Source organism: Rousettus aegyptiacus, unplaced genomic scaffold (genome assembly GCF_014176215.1).
Source record: "Rousettus aegyptiacus isolate mRouAeg1 unplaced genomic scaffold, mRouAeg1.p scaffold_m13_p_4, whole genome shotgun sequence".
Classification (NCBI taxonomy): Eukaryota; Metazoa; Chordata; class Mammalia; order Chiroptera; family Pteropodidae; genus Rousettus; species Rousettus aegyptiacus.
The window spans coordinates 61682167-61703003 of record NW_023416307.1 but is presented as its reverse complement, the minus strand read 5'-3'; the positions used below and the strand labels follow the sequence as shown (position 1 = coordinate 61703003).

Here is a 20837-nt window from a genome sequence, read left to right as displayed (position 1 = left end):
CCACAATTTATTCAACCATTCCATTTATTGACCATTCCATTTTTTTCTTCTGTTTGCCTCTAAAAATGGTGCTATAGTAGATAACATGCACCTTTGTGAACTAGCATTGTTTACATTCCTGTTAATGAAGGCAACATTTAGATCAAGGGAAATGAATTTGTCTACTTCAAGCCCAAGATAATCACAAACTGGTCAAAGGTCATTGAGAATAATGCATATTTTAAATTGTAATAGATGTGGTCGGAATCCTCAACAAAAGTGTTGAGCAATTCTCACTCTCACCAACCATACATGTGTGCCAGTTTCCCAGCATCCTTGCCAATCTGACATAGGGAAAAATGGCATATTATATTTTTTTAATTCACATTTTTCAATTAGTGAGGTTGAACATATTTACACCGTTAATATAAGAAACATTTAAACCTGTAGGGAATTTTTGACTTTATTTGAGCCAAACTGACAATAATTGCCTGGAAGCAAAATATCAACAGGTTGAGAAAATGCTCCAGAGAATGACAGTTTTGCAGCTTATTTTATACATTAGAATGAAAGGAGGAGATGTATAAAGGGTTTCATGAAATTCATCAGTGGTAGATTAAAGGGGGACAGGAGAAAGCAAAGCCAGGAGATCTCTAGGACTGGATAAAAAGTAAAATAGATACTTCTTTTGCATTGGTAGGTACAGAGTAATTAATAATTAACATTTACAGCACATAAAGATGGTATTCAGGGTACACGATAACATTGAGGGTTTCTGTGGTCTCCTGCTCTGGTGCAATAGGTATGCCTTGTGGGGTCTGGCAAAGATTACTCTGACATTTCAAAGGTCTGTTATCTTAGATGCACAAAGACAATAGACAGGCTCGCTTTAGGTAAAAACTGACCTTTATCAAGGAAGCAACAGGCCTAGGATGTGACTACTTACCACGACCCATTTTAGTTAAGAATTTTTACATCAGACCACCCTGTGTGGTTACTTGGTCTAAGTTTAAAGGCCTGGCATGCAGGGCTCCTCTGAGCTTATCAGGTTAAGTGAATGACCCCTTTTTTAACCACAACACGTATGAACTATCTAGTCACAGATGTTGGCCGATTTTATTGGAATTACATATTTTTTTGAACCATTTCTAGAAGCAGGCTAAATAGAAGTATTAGTTTTGTTTTCTGTGTTGTAAGATCAATTTTTTCTGAACTCTCATTTGACTCATTCAAAAAGTTTAAAGCCATATACATTTTAATTCTTTACGCTTTTGGTGCTTTCAAATATTAAGAAAATCCTTTCTCTCCCCAGACTGAAATATTTAATCCTGTTGGTTTTATTCTCCCATTGAGATTGTTTACCTACTGGGATTTACGTTTGCATAGAGACTTAGGCAGGGGTCAGAATAATTATATTCATGTATATTAAGAGCTAGAACAAAAACAAATTTTAAAAAGAAGGGGCAATGAATATTTCATTCCACTCCAGGTATTTATAGGAGCAGAATTAAGGCCAGATGTTGAAAGCATTTCTGATATAAGTTAAAACTGTCAGGACGCGAGAGTGACTTGTAACGCAACAAGCCTGGCATTTTATGCTTTTGCTCACTAGCGACTTCCTGTCGATGTTTCCTATATAGGAATGTTGGGGTACGGTTCCTCTCTGCGCTTCGAGCACTGGAATATCTATCTACATGCGCAATGATAAGTAGTCTGCCCAGAGACCACTCAAACATTCCAAACTGTCACAGGCAAAATCTCCCTAAGGGGAGACCCAAGCTCCCAAAATCAAAGGCTGACAAGGGCGACGAGGCTCTGCGCACGTCCGCTCTCCGGGAGTTGAAAGTCAAATCTTTGGCAAATCCCGGCATCCAGCCGGGTACGCATGCGCAGCCTCAGTTCCCGGCCGCTTTGCGCGTCTCGGTAGGTCAGCGCGGGACGCGGGGACTGCTGGGAAGATGGCGGGGATGGGCATGGCGGCTGCCGCGGCTTGGGATCCTTGCCGGAGGTGGGGCCGGATGGCCGTTTCCTTCGGCTTTCACCGTAGCTTCAGTGCGTTACTTGCACGGAAGCCCCAGCATGCGCCCCGGAGGCGCCCAGGTTAGTGTAGGAAAGGCGGTCTTTCGAACATCCCTGGTTTCGTCCGTTCCCGTACAGTGTGTTTTTGGCGCCCCATTCAAAAATGTTCTTCCCCCATTCTCAGTACCCCAGTTCTGGGCGTTTTCGACAATTCTGGTAAAGGCCGTGAAGAGAGCTCTGCGGCGGCGCCAGGGTATCCTGGACAGCCCCAGCCCTTGCTGGCGTTTTGTGCTCTTTATAGTTTAAGCATATTGCTGTCTGCCTGCCTTCTTTGCATTGAGTTAAATAAGAAAAAATTAATAAGTATATTTAATGCGTTTGATTATTAGTTGTTTTTCTTCCCTTTCTCTGCGGGGCCTAAGGGATTTATACACATCGTGACTATGTGTTAAGATGCTTAGACCTGCCCTCTCTTGACGAGAGTTTAAAATTTGAACATTTTCTTTATAATAAAGTGTAGACTCTGTCATCAAGCCTAATTTCTAGTTTTGTCTTCTCAGTACTTCTGTTCATTGAGAACCGTAATCATTGCTGACCAAAGGAAACTAGAATTTAACCCAAAAACCAAAGCACCTGAGTATTTTCTTTTTCTTGTTTCATTCTTCCCCGTCCCACTCCATTCCCACGCTCATCCTCCCGTATGTATAGTCTGTCTTTCTGAATTATGCCTTTTTAGTTTCTGATTCTGTTGTGTTCACATCTTGGCCACACAGCTGTCAAATGCATGATTGCTTGGAATGGAAATTGTCATTGCAGATACTCTGAGTTAAATTTTTTAAACGTATGCAATCAGTTTAACTTACATTCAATTGTACACAGAAGACGTGATATATATGTTTTTCCAGCCAAGTATAGTATGTCATTTCAATGCACCAGAACCTGAGCTAATCCTTATGCAAAGATCATTTATGGGTATAATATTAACCTATCTACTTGTAACTCACCAAGATTAAATAAATTATTGGCTCAGGGAGAAATTCCTGTGTTGGGAAGTAATATTGAAAATAAGATAGGAAGGATTTTTTTGAGTGCTGAGCTAAGGAAATGGGAAATGAACATTTTTGCTGATACAATCTGCCAGCAAACATAACAGACTTATACTAACTCTGTTATTCACTAAAAATTTTAAATTTGGTATATTTCACTATGTATTGAAACTTTGAAACAAGCTTGTAAAAGGGATAACTAAGACTTCTAATCCAATTTTTAAAACTCAACTCAAATCGAAAACAAGGAAAACTTTACCAGCTCACATGGAAGAACTGAGAAGTTTTTGTTAACCACAATAAAGTGGAGGAAAGTTTCATGTAATATTTTTTTAAAAAGAAAAAATATATATATGTTTTTGGTCCAGAAAAAGACTATAAGGAAATACACGAACTAATTTCTTTAGAGGGAGGAGTGGGATTATAAATGGGTTTTTGGTTTTTAAATATCTTTCTACCTTTTCTTTAAGAGCAAATATTGATTTTATAGTAGGGAAAGAACTTTAAAAACAATGAAATGAAGTAACCTTGTAACGTTTACCAGTTATACTGTTGTACTTTGAGCTAAAATCTGTGTGTACTAGTCACAAGAAGCCAGATGAGCAAATAAAACAGTGATTGCAGTCTTACAAGAAATATTTTCTCAAAAATGATACTATCATATATTTTTCAAGGTTACTTGGAAAGAAACTGCTCATTGAGTGCACTTCAGCTAACACGGAATCATGATTGGCTGTTACCATGGCCCTTAATATGATGAGTGGAAAGGGAATCAGTAATAAAAGAGGCACAACATCTTGACCTCCCCAAGGGCAGACCAAACTTGTTTGTCCCTCTCCACCAGAATGTAGAGGATTCAAAATTCCTCAAATATTAAAAAATTAAGGCAAAATCTCACAAGAGGGCTAAAATTAGTATGAGTAAATCTGAATGTTTAATGATACTATTTAGGACAGATGATACAGCAGCAACAGTAAAATATTTCTGACGAATCTGTCTATTGCCTTGAAATTTTCACTTAATTGTGGATTTTGGAAGAATCAAGATTGAACCTTGCTCAAAGAAGGTACTGATTTTGAAATGGTTTTTTAAATATGCACAGACTGTGACTTTAATATTTCAAGTCTGTTTTTGCTTCCTATTAAACTGAAATAGTATTTGACATCAGTTCAACAAGAAAATTAAGATTGAAAATATATATGGTTTTCCAAAAACTGTATTTGCAAACTATAGTTTATATTTTGTGTACTTTGTTTAGCTTTCAGACAAAAGACATCAATCTCTTTCCTTAGTCGACCAGACCTTCCACACCTGGCTTATAAGAGACTAAAAGGCAAAAGTCCAGGAATTATCTTCATCCCTGGCTATATGTCTAACATGAATGGTACAAAAGCATTGGCGATTGAGGAGTTTTGCAAATCTCTAGGTCACGCCTATATAAGGTAGGAACAACACATTTCAAAGAAAATGTTACTGCCATATAGCATGGCATCAGAAAATTCTGCTCTAACCAATTGAAGCAAATATCAGCATTTTTGTAGATTAATTTGTTTTAATAGTCTATACACTTTCATATTGTGATTTAGGGTTCTTGTAAATGCAAGCTTTAAAAGACTTTTTGAAGGTCTTTGTGCCACACTCAAAATGCTGGCAGGAAAGAAAACTAGTGCTAACCAAGCTCTTTAGCTTCAATAAACTAACATGACAACAAACCAATATACTAGTTGGCGTTCTTATATTTTGTTTTTATATTGTGTTTTTTTATTGGGGATTTAAGGACTTTTATTTGACGACCGTTTATTACCTTTTAAAATGTTTTTAAAAGTACCGTGAGTTCTTACTTAATGTCATTAAGTTCCTCAACTTCAAAACAATGTGTAAGAAAACCAATTTTACCATAGGCTAATTGATATAAATAAGCATTAATTTCCTGTAATATCTCATCAATATTATAACAAAACATCCTTGAACAAAAACGACATTATTGGAGGACCTGCTGTAATGTAAAATCAGTACTGTATAATTCACATTTCCACTGAGTTTTCTCTTTCCCCTCACTCTGCAATCTGAATATGTATAAGCATAAATAGAGATATGTGTTGATTAGCACTTGATTTCACAATTTATATTTCATACTGATAATTATTTTAGTAAATAACATGTTTACATTGTTGTTGTTAGGTTTATAAAAATAATTTAGTGCCTGATTTGCCAGAAGAGTTAGTATGGTTTAATACAAAGCCATGGCCTGAAATTCAAGAAACCTGGGTTCTAGAATCAATTCTAGAAGTAACTGTGACAAGATGAGTTAGTAAATAAACACTGGATCTAGTTCGTTCATCGTAATAAAGGAGGAAATTGGATTAAAGATTATTTATGAATTCTTTTCTAGCATTTAGAGCCTAAAAATCATTATTTATCTAAATTTTTAGGAGAATGATTTTGCTAATATTCGCTCTATAGATCTAAGAAATATAGCTATTAGCAATAAAATAATAAATATGAACAAACTTTTAGACTTTATTCAGTATATTAGCAGAAATTATATCTATTATATGGATTTATTAGTCATTTTCCTTTTATTAATTTAACTGAATCATTTCATTTTCATACTCAGAACTCTTAAAAATCTGTCTGACTTAACTTATTCTGAATACTGGAGTATCTTTTGCAAGTAGTTTCTAGCACTGTATTGGGTGCTGTGAAATATACAAAGAATTATAAAACATGAGCCTTGCCCTTAAGGATCTTTTATCGAGATGGGAAAACACAGGACAAAAAACATATGAGGAATTGGGCAAAAATACTCATCAAAATGAGACTGTGTCGAAAGAGCAGTAGACTTAATTGTATAAGGTGAAAGAAAGAAAACTGGGGAGATTGAAGTGGATAAAAAAAGACTTTATAAAGGAACACTGAAGAATAATTAGGGTTTAAGTAAGAAGGAAAAGCTATCCAGGAAAGGGACTACCCTGAGCAAAACATCATAAAATCAGAAATATTGCCATTATTCTCCTTTTTTGTCTCCAAAAGATTTTGAATCAAGAAATTACTGTTTTACCAGTTTTTGAATTTAAATTGAGACTTTGGGAGATATAACCAGTTCCTGTCTACCTATGTTGATTTTCTGCATTTTGGATACATGTGAAATATATTTTCTTTTTAAAGATGTGTTAAATAATCACAATGAAATTAAAATGTGTATGGACTATTAAGTGGTAGCCTGTGTATATCTTTATAAACGTTTGTAAAGCATAGCCTTCACTACAGATTTTTAATTTGATCAAATTTCTGTTGGATTTTGTCAAAACATTGCACTCTATTTTGTTAAAAGATATTTTATCTTTTATTTATACTCCAGTTTCCCAGTTTACTTTTGTGATTTTGGCTGTAAAATTCATATCTTGAATGAAGAAATGGTTAGTTTTGTGTATTATACAAGAAGTGGTACATATAGCTATTTGGAATATGTTTTCTTAACATCCTATCACCATGCCAAAATAAAATTGAGTCAGAGCTAAAGAATATAATGTGGTTTTAGGGCTAATATTCTCTCATAGTTATTTCTAATAGAATTTTTAATTATAGATTTGGGAATATGTCCTAGAATATTGAGGCGGCTGTTACATTCTTTTGTTACTGTTTTAAAGTCCTAAACTGCTGAGTATATTTGAATTATCTTTGTCTTTTGGTAGAGTTCAGCAAGAATGAACTATATTTTTCACTTGTAACCTTTTAGTGTCACTAAATGTTTACAGTTTCCTTTATGAAGGGACTTTACATTTATTTTGCATGTCACCCTATATTTGGAAAGCAGCTGTGAAAGATGCAGCGAGTATAGGTGTCCAATTGCCCACCAAGGCAAGTAAAAGGAGAATTGGCTGGTGCCTTTCTCCCTGGTCTGTCTTCAATGTATCCTAGACTGAGGGAAAATAGTAACCATGATTTAGACTTCAGCAGCTGCCTCATTACACTATTTCCCAAGGATCTAAAATCATTTCACTATATTCCCAAAGAAAATTTTAATTTCTTCTTTCTCCATCACTTATAAATCTCTTATTTGTAGGAAAATATGTATATGCTGTATATCACTTATACTTACATGTACACTAAATTTACTAGGATTTATTTTCATTAGTTTTTAAGAATCAGAAACACCTGAAAGTCCTAAATTTGAATAAAGTAATTCTTACTTTTACCTTCCACTTCTGTTCCTTTAGAACGTATTATAATACTCAGTAAGTGAGATTTACATGCATAGCCACTATGAAGAGTGCAGAACAGAAATAAGAAGATAGTTTTCTTTTTCCTCCAAGATCTTGCCATCTCACAGGAATGAGGCACAATATATCCACACACTAATTGTCTTATAAAGCAGTATATGTTAAATTGATTGTGACTGATAAAAATGAATTCTGTTTTGGAACTAATTTAAATAATAAATTTTAAAACATTCTGTGGAAGTTCCATTAGGTAGAGATTTTTTTAAACTTGTTTTGGAAGACTTTCCAACAAAAAAGATTCATGTGGACTAAGCTCTGAGAAGAGAATATTGGTAATGAAAATGATGGGAGAAGGTAATCCAGGTGAAGGAAATAGTATGAGGCATGAAAGAGACAGAAAACAGAGCCTATTTTAGGAACAGCAAGTTGATCAATTTGGCTAAAACAGTAGTTTTCTCTGATTAAATAACAAAAAGTCAATCTGAGATGACCAGAATATAATGGTCTTAAAAAAAAAAAAAAATGAGGCCGAAGCACTAAATTTTTATGTTGTATGTCACAAGGAGCCATTGAAGTTAATGCCATATCAATAATAATATTTTAGGGGAAAAAACGGATCCATTTGGAGAGAGAATAGAGTCACAGAGGCACAGTTAGGAGACTACACTGATAGGCTGGTTTTAAGATAACAAAAAAACCTGCACCAAGATCCTGGTCTTAACAAATGAGACAAAAAATGATGAATCTAACAAATGAGAATAAATGAGGATGGTACAGGGCAGGCAGTGTTCTATACCCTGGGAAAACCAGCTTTAAAACAGCCCTTGAAGAACTGACATTCTAGTCATAGACAAATATTCAAAATTTGATTAGACACACAGTATGAAAGGTGTTAATTGAGTACATACAAAAGAAACGGACTGACCGGTACTAAACAGGGCATATGTGTCAAAGGCATGTTCCTTAAAGGATGACTAGGAGTTTGGGTAGGGAAGGACGACAGCCTCCTAGGCAGTGGAACATCTTGCAAAGGCTCAAAGTGCTTATCTGGGAACTGGAAGTAGTTCAGTATGACTAAGGTGTAGTAATCTATAGGACTGGTATAGTACTTCATGATTTGTAGAATTAAGACATTGAGGAGAGGTAAAATTCACAGATCAAGCAGATTTTGAGCCTGGAGAACTAGGAAGTTGGAAGGAGAAGCAAATTAAGTGGGTGGGCTGGTGATGAATTTGATTTTGGTCTCCTCTTTTTCTTCCACCAATTTCATAAATATATACTAAGCACTTACTATGTGCAAGGTACTGATCTAGGCCCTGGGAAAGCAGTGGTGAGCAAAACAAAGCCTGTGCCCGTAACCACCAGTTCTAGTATGGGAGACAGTTCACAAATGAATAATCAAATACCGTATATAATGTCAAGTGTAGTATTTGCTATGAAAAAAATAAAACAGGGTAAGGAGATAGAAAATGATAAAAGAAGCACAATTTTAGACAGAATGGTCAGAGGTGGCTTCTCTGGGCTTGTAACATTTGAGCCAAAGGCCTGAGTCAAGTGATGGAGCAACCTAAGTAGATATCTGGAAGTAGAGTATTCCATGTGGAGGGAAAAGCTGTTGTAAAACTTCTGAGGCCAGCATGTAGGTAGTATATATATTTTTAAATATATTTTAGGTATTCTATTAATGATGAATGTGTTGTCTTCCTTAAAAATCAGAGAAACAAATATATAGATAGATACTTAGATATACATATATTTTCCCTTTTTCCAGGTTCGATTACTCAGGAGTTGGAAATTCAGATGGTAACTTACAAGAATGCACAGTGGGAAGATGGAGAAAAGATGTTCTTTCTGTAATTGATGATTTAGCTGTAGGACCACAGGTGACTTTTTGTTAAATGTAGTTGTTGACTATAACCTCATGATATTTGAGCCGTTTCTTTGGATATGAAAACTTATTTAATATTTTAAATGTTTAAAAGTCAATTTTGATATTTGCTTTAAAATAGTTTTGTCATTTTCACATTCTCATAAATAATATTTTTTATTTTACAATTTTTTTTTGTAATTCTGTTATAGACTTAGTACTTTAACAAAAAATAATCATAATTTTAATTCTACTTTGTGCTAAATATTAAAAGTCTGGGAGCTAAAGGACATAAAAGAAAAAAAGGACATACATTCTATTAAATTACTTGCTCCCCTTGTAGAAAAGAAAAAGAAATCCCTCTTTAAAACTACATGTTTTTAATTTTAGATACTAGTTGGATCTAGCCTTGGTGGATGGCTTATGCTTCATGCTGCAATCGCACGGCCACAAAGAGTTGTAGCCCTTATTGGTATTGCCTCAGCTGTAGATGGTCTAGTGACAAAATTTAACCAGCTTCCTGTTGAGGTAAGTCACAGGCAACCTCAGTGCATACCTCATAACATTCTTCTTTTACTTATTATGTTGGCCCATCTTAAAATTTACCTGCTTTTTTTATATATGCAATCTCTTTTCTTTAGTGTTTGGTCTCTTGTTTAAGGTTTCTTTGTTCTTTAGTAATATTTACTTCATTAATCATATTTATATAACTCATACATCATGATCTCTTCTTGTACCTCTTATTCTTATTTATGGCATATGGAGAATAGTATCTATTCTTATGATCATATTAGACATGACTAATCAATTATGAGACTTTTATTAGCCTGCAGCAGCCTCAGATCCTCTCTCAGCAGAGCTCTCCAAGCACACACTGTCAATCAGAATTAGCACACAGGAGAATGGATTTGCCATTCCTGGCTTTGATACTTGGTTGGCATTCCTTTTTTACTCCTAATACTCACCTTAAAAAATAAAAAGTACTTTTTCATTATTCATCAGCATAGTAAAAATGAGGTTTCTGAAATAACTGGGAAGGTATTTAGTTTATTATACTTTATTATTGGACAAACGTTTAAGCACTTCAGTTGTCTGCAAGGATAAAGAAATGGTAATAGCTGTTTATTTTGGTATATGTCATTTTTGTGTTGTTGTTTTGCAGTCAGTTGAACTCTCCTTGGGCATCTTTTCTTAGGGTTCTAAATTTCACCTGTGAGACTAAGATCCTATCCAACCCAAGGCCCAGAAAATTAAAGTAAAAGTCTAGAGATGGGATTCAAAAAGTATGGTCTCCAGGCCAGTGGCAACAGCATCACGTGAGAAGTTGTTAGAAATGCATATTCTTAAGCTTCACCTGAGACTCACTAAATCAGAAACTGGGAACATGACTCAGCAATCTGTTTTAACAGGTCCCTCAAGTGAAAGTTTGAGAACTCTGCTGTAAAGAGTAGATGAGCAGGAGGAGAAAGAAAGAAAAAGAAAAAAGCATATATAATATTCAGTAGTAGAATGTCATTGACTTTTGCCTCAAGTTCTGCATTGAACCCAGTGCCATATATTATTATCTGTTCTAAATTTATTCTTGGTTCATGTTGTTCTTCCCAGATTAAGAAATGATATTGTCTGCACAGTCAGGTTCTTCATATAATTTCCTATCAGGGCTAAAATTATGAAGCTAGTTTTTCTTGAACTTACCTCCTATTTCTGAATTTTTTTTTCACTTTCTTGGTTGTTTTTCATACATAGTGACTCAATGTCCTTGTGCTGCTAAATTTCCCTAATATTATGTGTCTCTGCATCTAAACCTTGGACCCCTTACTCCATCCTCTAACTTAATAATACAGTGCCTCTCATGGTTGGGAGAGTATTTCAAGAAAGGAGTTGATTAAACAGTTTTTTGGTGAATATTGGTAAATGACAAGATTTACATACGTTTCTGTTTATGTGTGTATCTTCACATCACTCAGAGCATATGGTAGATATACCTTAAGTGACTGTGATCTATAGTCTATAAATCAGAGTACGTCTTTGCTAATCCTAAATCAGACCAGCAAATGGTTGTTAATAGAAACATGTCGAGCCCTTGTTAATGTAAAAGCATGTGTAAGGAAGAATCAGGGACATCAGGACCATTTCTTTTCTGCACAAACGGCTGGCCCTAACAGTGTCAAGGGAGCAGAAGTGGAGATTTTCACTATCTTCTCTAGCCCTGGAGTATTAAGACCCAGCATTTCTCTTTGTCTTACCTCTTCACTGACTAATCATTGACGCCTTCTTTGGACACCAGAGGGCACAACTGTTTGGAATCCAAGCATCTCAACCACATTGCCTTGATGCAGTTTCTACTTGATGTAGAACTTATGCATATTATGTATTTCCTTTGGTTAATGCTGTTTTACTATTTCTCAACTTTTTTTTCAAGGATTTAGGACAAACATTTTGTAAAGTTATTCAAATGGACAATATTCAATTCAGTGGCAAGTAACAGCTAGTTAGAGGGCAAAGATGCTTAACATGAAACCATTATTAATTAATTGTGTCTCAATAATTAGCATAGTTCCCACTTAATAGCCAATGAAACTAAGTTCTAATTACTGAAGTTACAAATTCAGGAGTAATCCTGACTAGTTTGAGGATAACTTGAATATCATTTTTGCTTTAAATAATTGGTTCACATGTTTTAATGCCAAAACCCCGTGATATTTATATAGATTTATATATTATATAGTTTTTGAATTTCATTAATTTCAAAGCATTTGAGACAGATATTTAGAAGTATAGCTTTCAGATATACAGCTTTTTCCCTGAAATCAATTGATTTCAACCATGTAGTTTCACTGAATGAAATCTTAGAATTTAAAAAATAAAATGCCTACATATATATAGATTATACTGTACATATTTTTGTGTTTAAAATCTTGTTTTTCCATATTTACAATAAATTCAGAATTTTAAACATGGAAAATCATAATATGTTTATTGAAAATTTACAACATTTTTCAAATGTTATATATGGCTTTTCTTCCCTTATATTTTTGTTTATTTTTGATAAGATGCCCGCCTGTTTTTCTAGTCCGAAATGCCATTCATATTATATGGTTGCAAGAGTTTTAAAACTATATCTTGATTTATCAGTTCTAGCTCCGATATTGCCAGAAAATTTATTAAATACACATAAACTTTTATGCTCAAAGATATTCATGAAGGTATCCAGCAATATAAGAATAGTCAAGTCAATTATCTTAGATTGATTATAGTGGACTATTACGTAGACTTTAAAAATTTTTCATAGAATTTTTAAAACCCAAAAATGTGGTCTACAGCCATGCTACCTTGAACAAGCCCTATCCCATCTGATCTCGGAAGCTAAGCAGGGTCAGGCCTGGTTAGTACTTGGATGGGAGACCACCTAGGAAGACCAGGTGCTATAGGTGTACAAAATAAAAAATAAAAAAAAATTTTAAACCCCAAAATATATATATTAAATAAGTAAAGCAACATAGAAAACTATATATATATAATAGGTATGTACTTTATATGTTATTTATATGAAAATCAGATACAACAGGTTCTCAAATAATGTCATTTCTTTAAACTTCATTTTGTTATAATATTGATGAGATGCCTTAGGAATTTAATTTTTCTTTTTATCTGTTAGCCTGTGATAAAATTGTTTTCATTGTACATCATTTCACTTAAAGTCTCAGAACCTATCAATGATTTTAAGTGAGGACTTAGTGTACATATAAAAAAATACTCAAAGGAAATAAGCCATAATATTTATGGTTATATCCATGAGGTAAGGTAGAATTATGGGTGATTTATTTTTTTTTATACTTTTTATATGTTACTTTAATTAGGAAAATTATTTAAAACAAATTAAATCTAATTAAAAAGAAATTCTTCAAGAATCAAAAGATACCCACTTTCATTTTAAGGGAATAAGTGTAGAAATGTTACTCAGTTTTTAGGAAGTGTTTGGAAGACTTCATTGTCAGCTAAAACAACAGATTTTTGTTTAATTCCATAGGACCCTGGAAAGCAAAAACGATACATTTTTATTTATATTCAGTGCTTGATTACCTCAGTGTAACTACTATCTTATCTTTCCATTTTTAGTTCTATACTTGATCCTTCTCTCTTTACTCCATCCCTGTTTTTTTAACTTCTCATATAGATGCTATTTTAGTTTTATGATTTTGAAATATAAATAATTTTTATCCCTAAGATTTGATTTTATATAATATTACTGATAACCCGAAATTATATATATTTATAATTATATTCCAAAAAATTATTGTACTTTTTCGCCCCTTCATTTTCCCTTTTAGTCAGGGTAAAGCACCACCTGATTCAAGATGTTATGTGATAAAATGAGATAGGTCTAAGTTTTAAATCCTAGCCACAACAGTTCCTACCTTTGAGCTTTGAACATATTTGACTTCTCTAAATTCTAATATCCTCTTTTGTAAAAATGAAATAATAACCAAATTATTAGGATCTTATGAGATTCTAGGTGCAAAATACCTGTCACTGTATCTTGTACATAGTATTATTGATCATTATTATTGATATATTTTTATCTCTTTTTCTCTTCCTCAAGGACTGCTTTAGATTGTATAAGACTGTTGCATGTGTTAATGTTTCATATGTTTATTTTCCTAATTTTTCCCAATAGGCAAAAAAGGAAATAGAGATGAAAGGTGTGTGGAGCATGCCGTCAAAGTACAGTGAAGAAGGCGCTTACCACATTCAGTACAGTTTCCTAAAAGAAGCCGAATACCACTGCTTGCTACACAGTCCTATTCCTGTGAACTGCCCTGTAAGATTGCTCCATGGCATGGAGGATGACATCGTGTCTTGGCATACATCCATGCAGGTTGCTGACCGGGTCATCAGCAAGGACGTAGATGTCATCCTCCGAAAACATAGTGATCACAGAATGAAGGAAAAAGCAGACCTTCAACTTCTTGTTTACACTATCGATGACTTAATTGATAAGCTTTCAACTGTAGTTAACTAGAATCACATTTTTAATTGGTAGATATACTGATGATCCATAAAATTGAAAGAAGGATAACATGGAAGAACCTGATACTTAGATTTTTCCTCTTATCTCTATTTTGTTAATATCACATGAGTATTTATTTAATGATGTATTTGCACTTAAGTGAAACAAATTGTGAAGAAAGTACAGTCTTTCTCTTTATCCTCAAGGGATTCGTTCCAGGATGCTACTCCTTTCCCCCTCCCCACCGTGGATATACAAATCCAAGGATGCTCAAGTCCATTATATAAAATGGTGTAGTATTTGCATATAACCTACACACATTCTCCTGTATACTTTAAATCATCTCTAGATTATTTGTAATACCTAGCATAATGTAAATGCTTTGTAAATAGTTGTCATACTATATTGTTTAAGTGTCAACTTTTTGGATTTTTCTTTTTTTTAGTATTTGTGATTGTGGTTGGTTGAATCCAAGGATGTAGAATCTTCAGACACTGAGGGCTGACTATACCAGCTGCTATTTGGAAAACTTTCTCCTTCCTTCAATTTTTGATTTTTTTCATTAACATATTTCCTGTTTTTTCATTAAAGAGATGTTTAACTTTTAATGCTATTTTAACTGCCAGTGTTTAATCGTTCTCTTGTTCTTAGAATAATAAAGCTTAACTTTTTTTGTTTTTTGTTTGATGTCATATATATGGAGATTTATAAAATTCTGATTTTAAAATGCAGTTCATAAAATATAGGAAAATAAATTTGAAATGATTAGAAAAATGTCTGAAGCATAATAAAGTCCAAAAAATATATTTAATATATTGTCCATATTTGAGCTTAAAATTAAGGTAACCTTTTTAAAGGCTACCTTATCTAAAACTACAGTGATGTAAAGGAGATGTATCATTTCTAAATATTGACTTATATTTAAGTGGGAGAATTTCATCTTAAACAATGGTGTAATATTTTCAGATTCTAAAGAGACAGTCTTTATATATTATAGCCCACCTGCAGAAACATTTTTGTTAATATGCACCTTAAGGTCAAGTAGCTAAGTGATTACCATCTAAATCAGAGGACTTTCTGAAGTACAGATATAGCAGAAAAATATATGAAATGCAAATACAAAGTTTTTTTAATAACTGAAATGAGCTCGTGCAGTAGTCAGCCTTGATATTATTGAGTTGGTAATTTTTAGCTTTTAAGTTTGGTTGGACTTTAGTCTGCTTAGGTTATGTTTGTCAAAATAAAACTTAGGTTGACAACATGATATACGTATATGAAGAAAGACCTTTGGGACAAAATTCTTGTGCCAAAAGGAGTTAACGTAGCAGGTCTGACTACTTATTTTCAGAGAGACCTGCTTACAAGGTTAACCTATGGCTGTCTTCTGGGGACTCTAATTTTAGAAGGGCTCCACCATTCCCAGTACTGATAAAAGTGGCTCACTGCACCTCAACTGTCTGCGGACAATATGGTTTATGCAGAATGCTTGGTTTTCTCCTGAGAATCTGGAATTTTGGTAGGTGCTAGGCAGAGACTGTCTAAGTGACCAGCTCCCCATAAAAATGGCACTGAGTCTAACAAGCTTTCATGGTGGACAACATTTCACATGTGCTATCACAAGTTGTTGATGGAATTAAGCTCATACCCTGTGACTACGCTGGTAGAAAATTCTTGTAAGCTAATGCTTAGTTTTCTCAGATTTCACCCCAGGTTCATTTTTCCTTTGCTGATTGTGCTTTGTATCCTTTATAATAAATTGTAGCTGCGAGTAAAACTATACTTAGAGTCCTGTGAATCCTAGCAAAAATCATTGAACCTGGGGGTGGACCAGGGGATGTCGGGCACATACAAAACAGGTCAAATTCCTGCAAGATGATAAAATTACAATCTATGAATTACCTTTTATGCCAAAAGATTATTTACAAATAATATATGACTTGTATAATGTGCCACACTGCCTTGTGCTGAGTGAGTTGGTAATGAGTGACAGCATGGCTATTCCAGGGCCGACTCTTCCCAGTCACTACTAGGCACGAGGATTAGGTGAAGAGGAAAGGGCCCCTGCACTTAAGAGTTTTCTAGGGTTAAACATAATTATAAAATCTAATGTAATTACAGATTCATGATACCTGTAGAGGCAGTATTGCGTACTGGTTAAAAATGGACTGCAGCTTATGTTTAAATCCTGGCTCATCATTTACTAGCTCTGTAACAGTGATATATTTACCCTCCCTGAGGTTTCCTCATCTGTAAAATGATAATATAAACCTAGGTAAAGTGTTTAAGGATAAAGGATTAAGTATAACACAATTAGGACAATGACACATAGGTGTTACTATCTTTTTGCTTTTATTATGCACAGAGCATAATTGGTGAGAAAGAGATGAAGACATACAGGTTTAGGAAGAAAAGAGGAGACAATGAAGTTCATAGGGCTTCTAAAGCTGGTCTGGATTGGACTTTCCAAACCCGGCAATTCCAAATTGGAATGTTAGTTGTATGGTATCCTCTCAAATGTTCAATGATTGGGAAAAGGGAGAGGAAGGAGAAAACCCTAACTATCTAAATGTAGGAAGATTGTTCTAAAATTTAGCTTTGCGGAGGGTAACATTACAATTTCCAAAAGAGTTTGAAGAATCGGATTTAGTGTATTTTGGTACATTGTTCTTTATGTTTTTTTCCCGAACTTTTTTTTCTAAAACCACTCTATGGCATGTATTCAGTGACATGGAAAATGCTTGAACAGCCAGCAGCCCCTGGGTGCCTTATCCTGCATTATTTTAAAAGCGACATGACCCCTCTAAACAATCTTAGCATGTGCAATGGAAAGGGATACTGCCAGTGCTAATGGAAAGGAAGACCAAGTGAGGTTGTTTGCTTTCGCTGCATCTGCTGAGCTTATAGGCATTTCCAGACAAATCTCAACAGCAGGCTGTTTTCTGAGCAGCCAATAGAAAGATCTGTTTGGAGAGCAGGAAAAGAGCTTTGGGCAAGCCTGAGCTTTTTAAAGCATGGAGATAACAAGGAAAATTTTACCAGCCACATAAACATTTCCAGGGCAGTACCCAAAAGAAATATGTCAAATTTTCATTAAATTTTGAACTTTAAAAAAAACCAAAGAACTCAGTTTCTGGAGGATGATGGGTAGAATCTAGATATACTTTTTAAAGATCCCCTTTAAACACAAATCTAAAGTAACATTTCAGTTTAGAAACAGTCATGTAGAATGCGTAACTTGGTTTGATGAAAAAATATGATGCTTTGCTGCATTTAGAATATACCTAGAGAACAAGGTAGGCAAATTTTTTTAACCAATTGTGTCTTTGGAGGAAATGATCCTTTCACATTTGTGCTTACTCTTTTCTTAGGTGTTTAGGGTTTTGCTGACAGATAAACTTTCTTCTATTAAAAGGAAACTCAAATGTCAACTTCTCAGTGAAGCCTTTTCTGACTCATCTTCATGTCTGTTTCCAAGTTCATCGCTGGCCCCTCCTCCTGACTCACCTTGTAACATTAATATTCCCTTTCCATTCTGACCTTGGTACTCTTCCATTGCTACTTGTTTATTCACCTTGAGCAACCACAGCCATGTCCCTGGTTTTAAGTGCTACCTGCACGCAGATGATTCAAGCCCATTATTCCATTTCAAACTTTTCTCTTGAGCTTTATACCCATAAAACCACTGCCAAATCTTCCCCCTTTACATACCTCCCTGCCTATGATTCCCCTCACAAAAATGGCACCACCGTTACCCCTGTATACAAGCCAAGCTAACACTGCAATGCCACTGAATATGAGGAAGCTGGGAAGAAGTGGCAAGTAACTCACTTGTTACATAGGATAAACACTATGTAGATGGAAAAGGAGTCACATTAACTTCACAAGCTCAGGTGAGCCGTGCATGGCACGCCTTACAGACTCAGAAACTGAAAGTAACCATACAAGGTGATTCGAGGCAAAAATTCCTAACCCAAAGCAAGTCATGGTGGGTAGTCATGTCCAAGACCTGTGGCTTCACTGACAAAAGTCAATCTTCACCTTGGAAATTGTCTATTGTATTTGTGCATCTAAGACAACATAACATTGTCAGAGTACTCTCCTTTACCAGACACTCGAAGTCACAACCATCAGTACCAGAGGACACAACCACATTATTATCTTGTTGCCCACATACCATCTCTGTGTGCTGTAAATGTTAACTATCCTGTACCCACCAATGGAAAAGTATGTGTCTCCATTTTTCTTTTTATCCAATCTCAGAGATTTCCTTGCTTTGCTTTCTCCCACCTCCCTAATCTACTACCAATGAATTTCACGTCTTCTCCTTTCATTCCCATGTATAAAATAAGCTACAAACTGTCATTCTTCAAAGCATTTTCTCAACCTGTTGTGATTTTGCTTCCTGGCATTTGTCATCGGTTTGGCTTAAATAAACTCTTATGAGGTTTTTTTCTTAAGCTGGATATTCTTTCATAGGCGACTATACAGAGACAATAAACATAGATATCTTCGAAACATAGATAATAGTAAAATATAGCAAAATATTTTAGAAAACGATCTGAGTATTTAATCTTTGTAATATAAGCACGAGTTTATATAATTTAATTACTTATAATGGCTGAAATTAACAACTGGCCCTCAAAATTCCTGAAAATTTAACCATGGGCACTTGCTAGCATAATACTTTGTGATCTGGAGCCTGCCTAACATCCCAGCCTTATTTTTCTTTCTGTGTGTCTCTCCCCTTTAACTATGTGTCTTCCCTTTAACACTATGCTTTGTCGATATTAGAACATTTTCACTTTCCTAAATAAGTTGACTTTGCCAGTAACGTTGCCTACTCCTTCTGCCTCACCCATTCTCCTGACAAACATGTACTAGTCTTTTAAGACTTAAAGCCATCTCATTTATAAATCTTTCCCTAATCCCCCACACTCTTCTTTTCCCTAATCCACTATACCCTAAGCACCTTGCACATAGTTTTAGCATGATACGTGGCTGGCATTTATTGTTTACAAGTTTAATTTTGCTACTAGACCATGTTGCCATGTCTCATTCATTTTTTTTTAATTGCAGATATATAAACCCTTAAAAAAACTTGAAAAAAATAACTATACTAGTAGGCACTCATAAATGTAGGATTGAGCCAGTTTTCACTGTCACTCCCACAGGGGATGAAGCTTTTTTCTTTAAAGATTTCCTGTGGATTTCTGGACACATCTAATCTATGCCTTGTTGGCAAAGAATGCCCTACCCCCTACCCCCATCCTCTCCAGAACTCTGACCTCAATCATTCACTTAAAGCACCCAGATATTTTGTTACAATGGAAAGAAATCTTTGGGTACAAAAGATCTGCAAAGCATACTCTGAAAAAAAAGGTGTGGGGGAGTATAGTGTGGGAGGCAAATGTTCATCTTTTAGAATTGTTTCTACCTTCATATAACAAACCAACATCTGCAGAGCAATTCCAGCCATGCTTTCTGTCTAGACCTCCCTTTCCTTAGTCCCAGGTTGGAATTGCCTGTAAACTGCCACCAAAGATGCAACTCAGTGACTTTTAAAATTCTGCTGACAATTTTCCCACTTTCTCCCTAAGCTCCGTCTCTGGGAACAGTTCTTTGTCTTTAGGGCTCCTTCAATTGAGGATTCCATGCAGCAACGAGACTTAAATTTGTCATCCTTTTCTTGTGGCTTTTTCAAAACTGACTGTTCTAAGAGCACTTGACTCTCCCACAACCCTTTGTTTTTCACAAGTTCTCACTCCTAGGCCTTCAAGTACTGACAGCTAAGTCTTGTCTCAAGCAAACCACACACGTATCTACTGAGTAATTAAATTTTGCTACTCCAGGCCCCAGCTGGCAAGAGATTTTTCTTAATACATGTATTATTTGAGGAGTCATTTCCTGCATAGCTTCTAATCAATTTCTCACAGGGAAAAAGATTACCATCCCATGTACTAGAAATGTTTTATCTAACCTGCCTGAATCAATTGATCAGTCTTTCTAGAGGCAAGAATTTTACTTTATTTCTTTTCAGCACAGTACTTGGTACAGTTAAGTGATCAAAAAAAATATTTGCTGAATGAATCAAACAACATATTTTGGGATGTTTCTCTCATGAAAGTACCCAGAGACTTACAGGATACAAATAAAACTCAATCTTTACCCTCGTCAAAGAAGAATAATTGCCCAAACCTTTAACAGTTATAAAAATTTCAGGCTAACTTAAGTCCAATGACTTCTGAAGTCTTATTTGTTAATAGAAAATACTCGATTATCCCTGAGAGTATATCAGTTGTGACTTCCCAATTATTAATTAAACAGACAAAATATTTACACTTTATCAAAATCTTTCACTCCAAGTTCTTAGTATATTGAGCTTCTTTTTATTAAAACTTATTGGGGTGACACTGATTAATAAAGTCTAATAAGTTTCAAGTGTACAATTCAATGGTATGTCACATATATATTGCATTGTGTGTTCACCAAAGTTAGATTTTCTTCTGTCATCAAATATTTGACCCCTTTTACTCCTATCTACCTCTCATCTCCCTCCAACCCCCGCCCACCTTTCCCTCTGGTAACCACTAAATTCACTGTCTGTGTCCTGAGTCTCTGTTTATTTGTCATGTTTTTGTTGTTGTTGTTGCTTTCGGTTTTATATCCCACATATGAGTGAAATCATATGGTTT

At 34.8% G+C, this 20837-nt stretch overlaps 1 protein-coding gene and 1 pseudogene across 2 annotated transcripts; both read left to right on the top strand.

Moving 5' to 3' along the window:
- The first annotated feature begins 1791 nt into the window (after positions 1 to 1791).
- Positions 1792 to 14826, top strand: ABHD10 (abhydrolase domain containing 10, depalmitoylase). 2 transcript variants are annotated; one of them, XM_016150738.2, is made up of 5 exons: positions 1792 to 1902; positions 4303 to 4486; positions 9039 to 9150; positions 9525 to 9662; positions 13813 to 14326. In XM_016150738.2, exons 2-5 carry the CDS (start codon positions 4413 to 4415, stop codon positions 14155 to 14157), a joined length of 669 nt encoding a protein of 222 aa, XP_016006224.1. In that variant the 5' UTR covers positions 1792 to 1902; positions 4303 to 4412; the 3' UTR covers positions 14158 to 14326. The 2 variants fall into 2 exon arrangements, with proteins under 2 accessions (XP_016006224.1, XP_016006223.1); XM_016150737.2 differs by lacking the exon at positions 1792 to 1902 and adding an exon at positions 1913 to 2079 and having other exon boundaries at positions 13813 to 14826.
- On the top strand, positions 12450 to 12568 carry LOC118602249 (annotated as a pseudogene).
- Positions 14827 to 20837: the final 6011 nt, after the last annotated feature.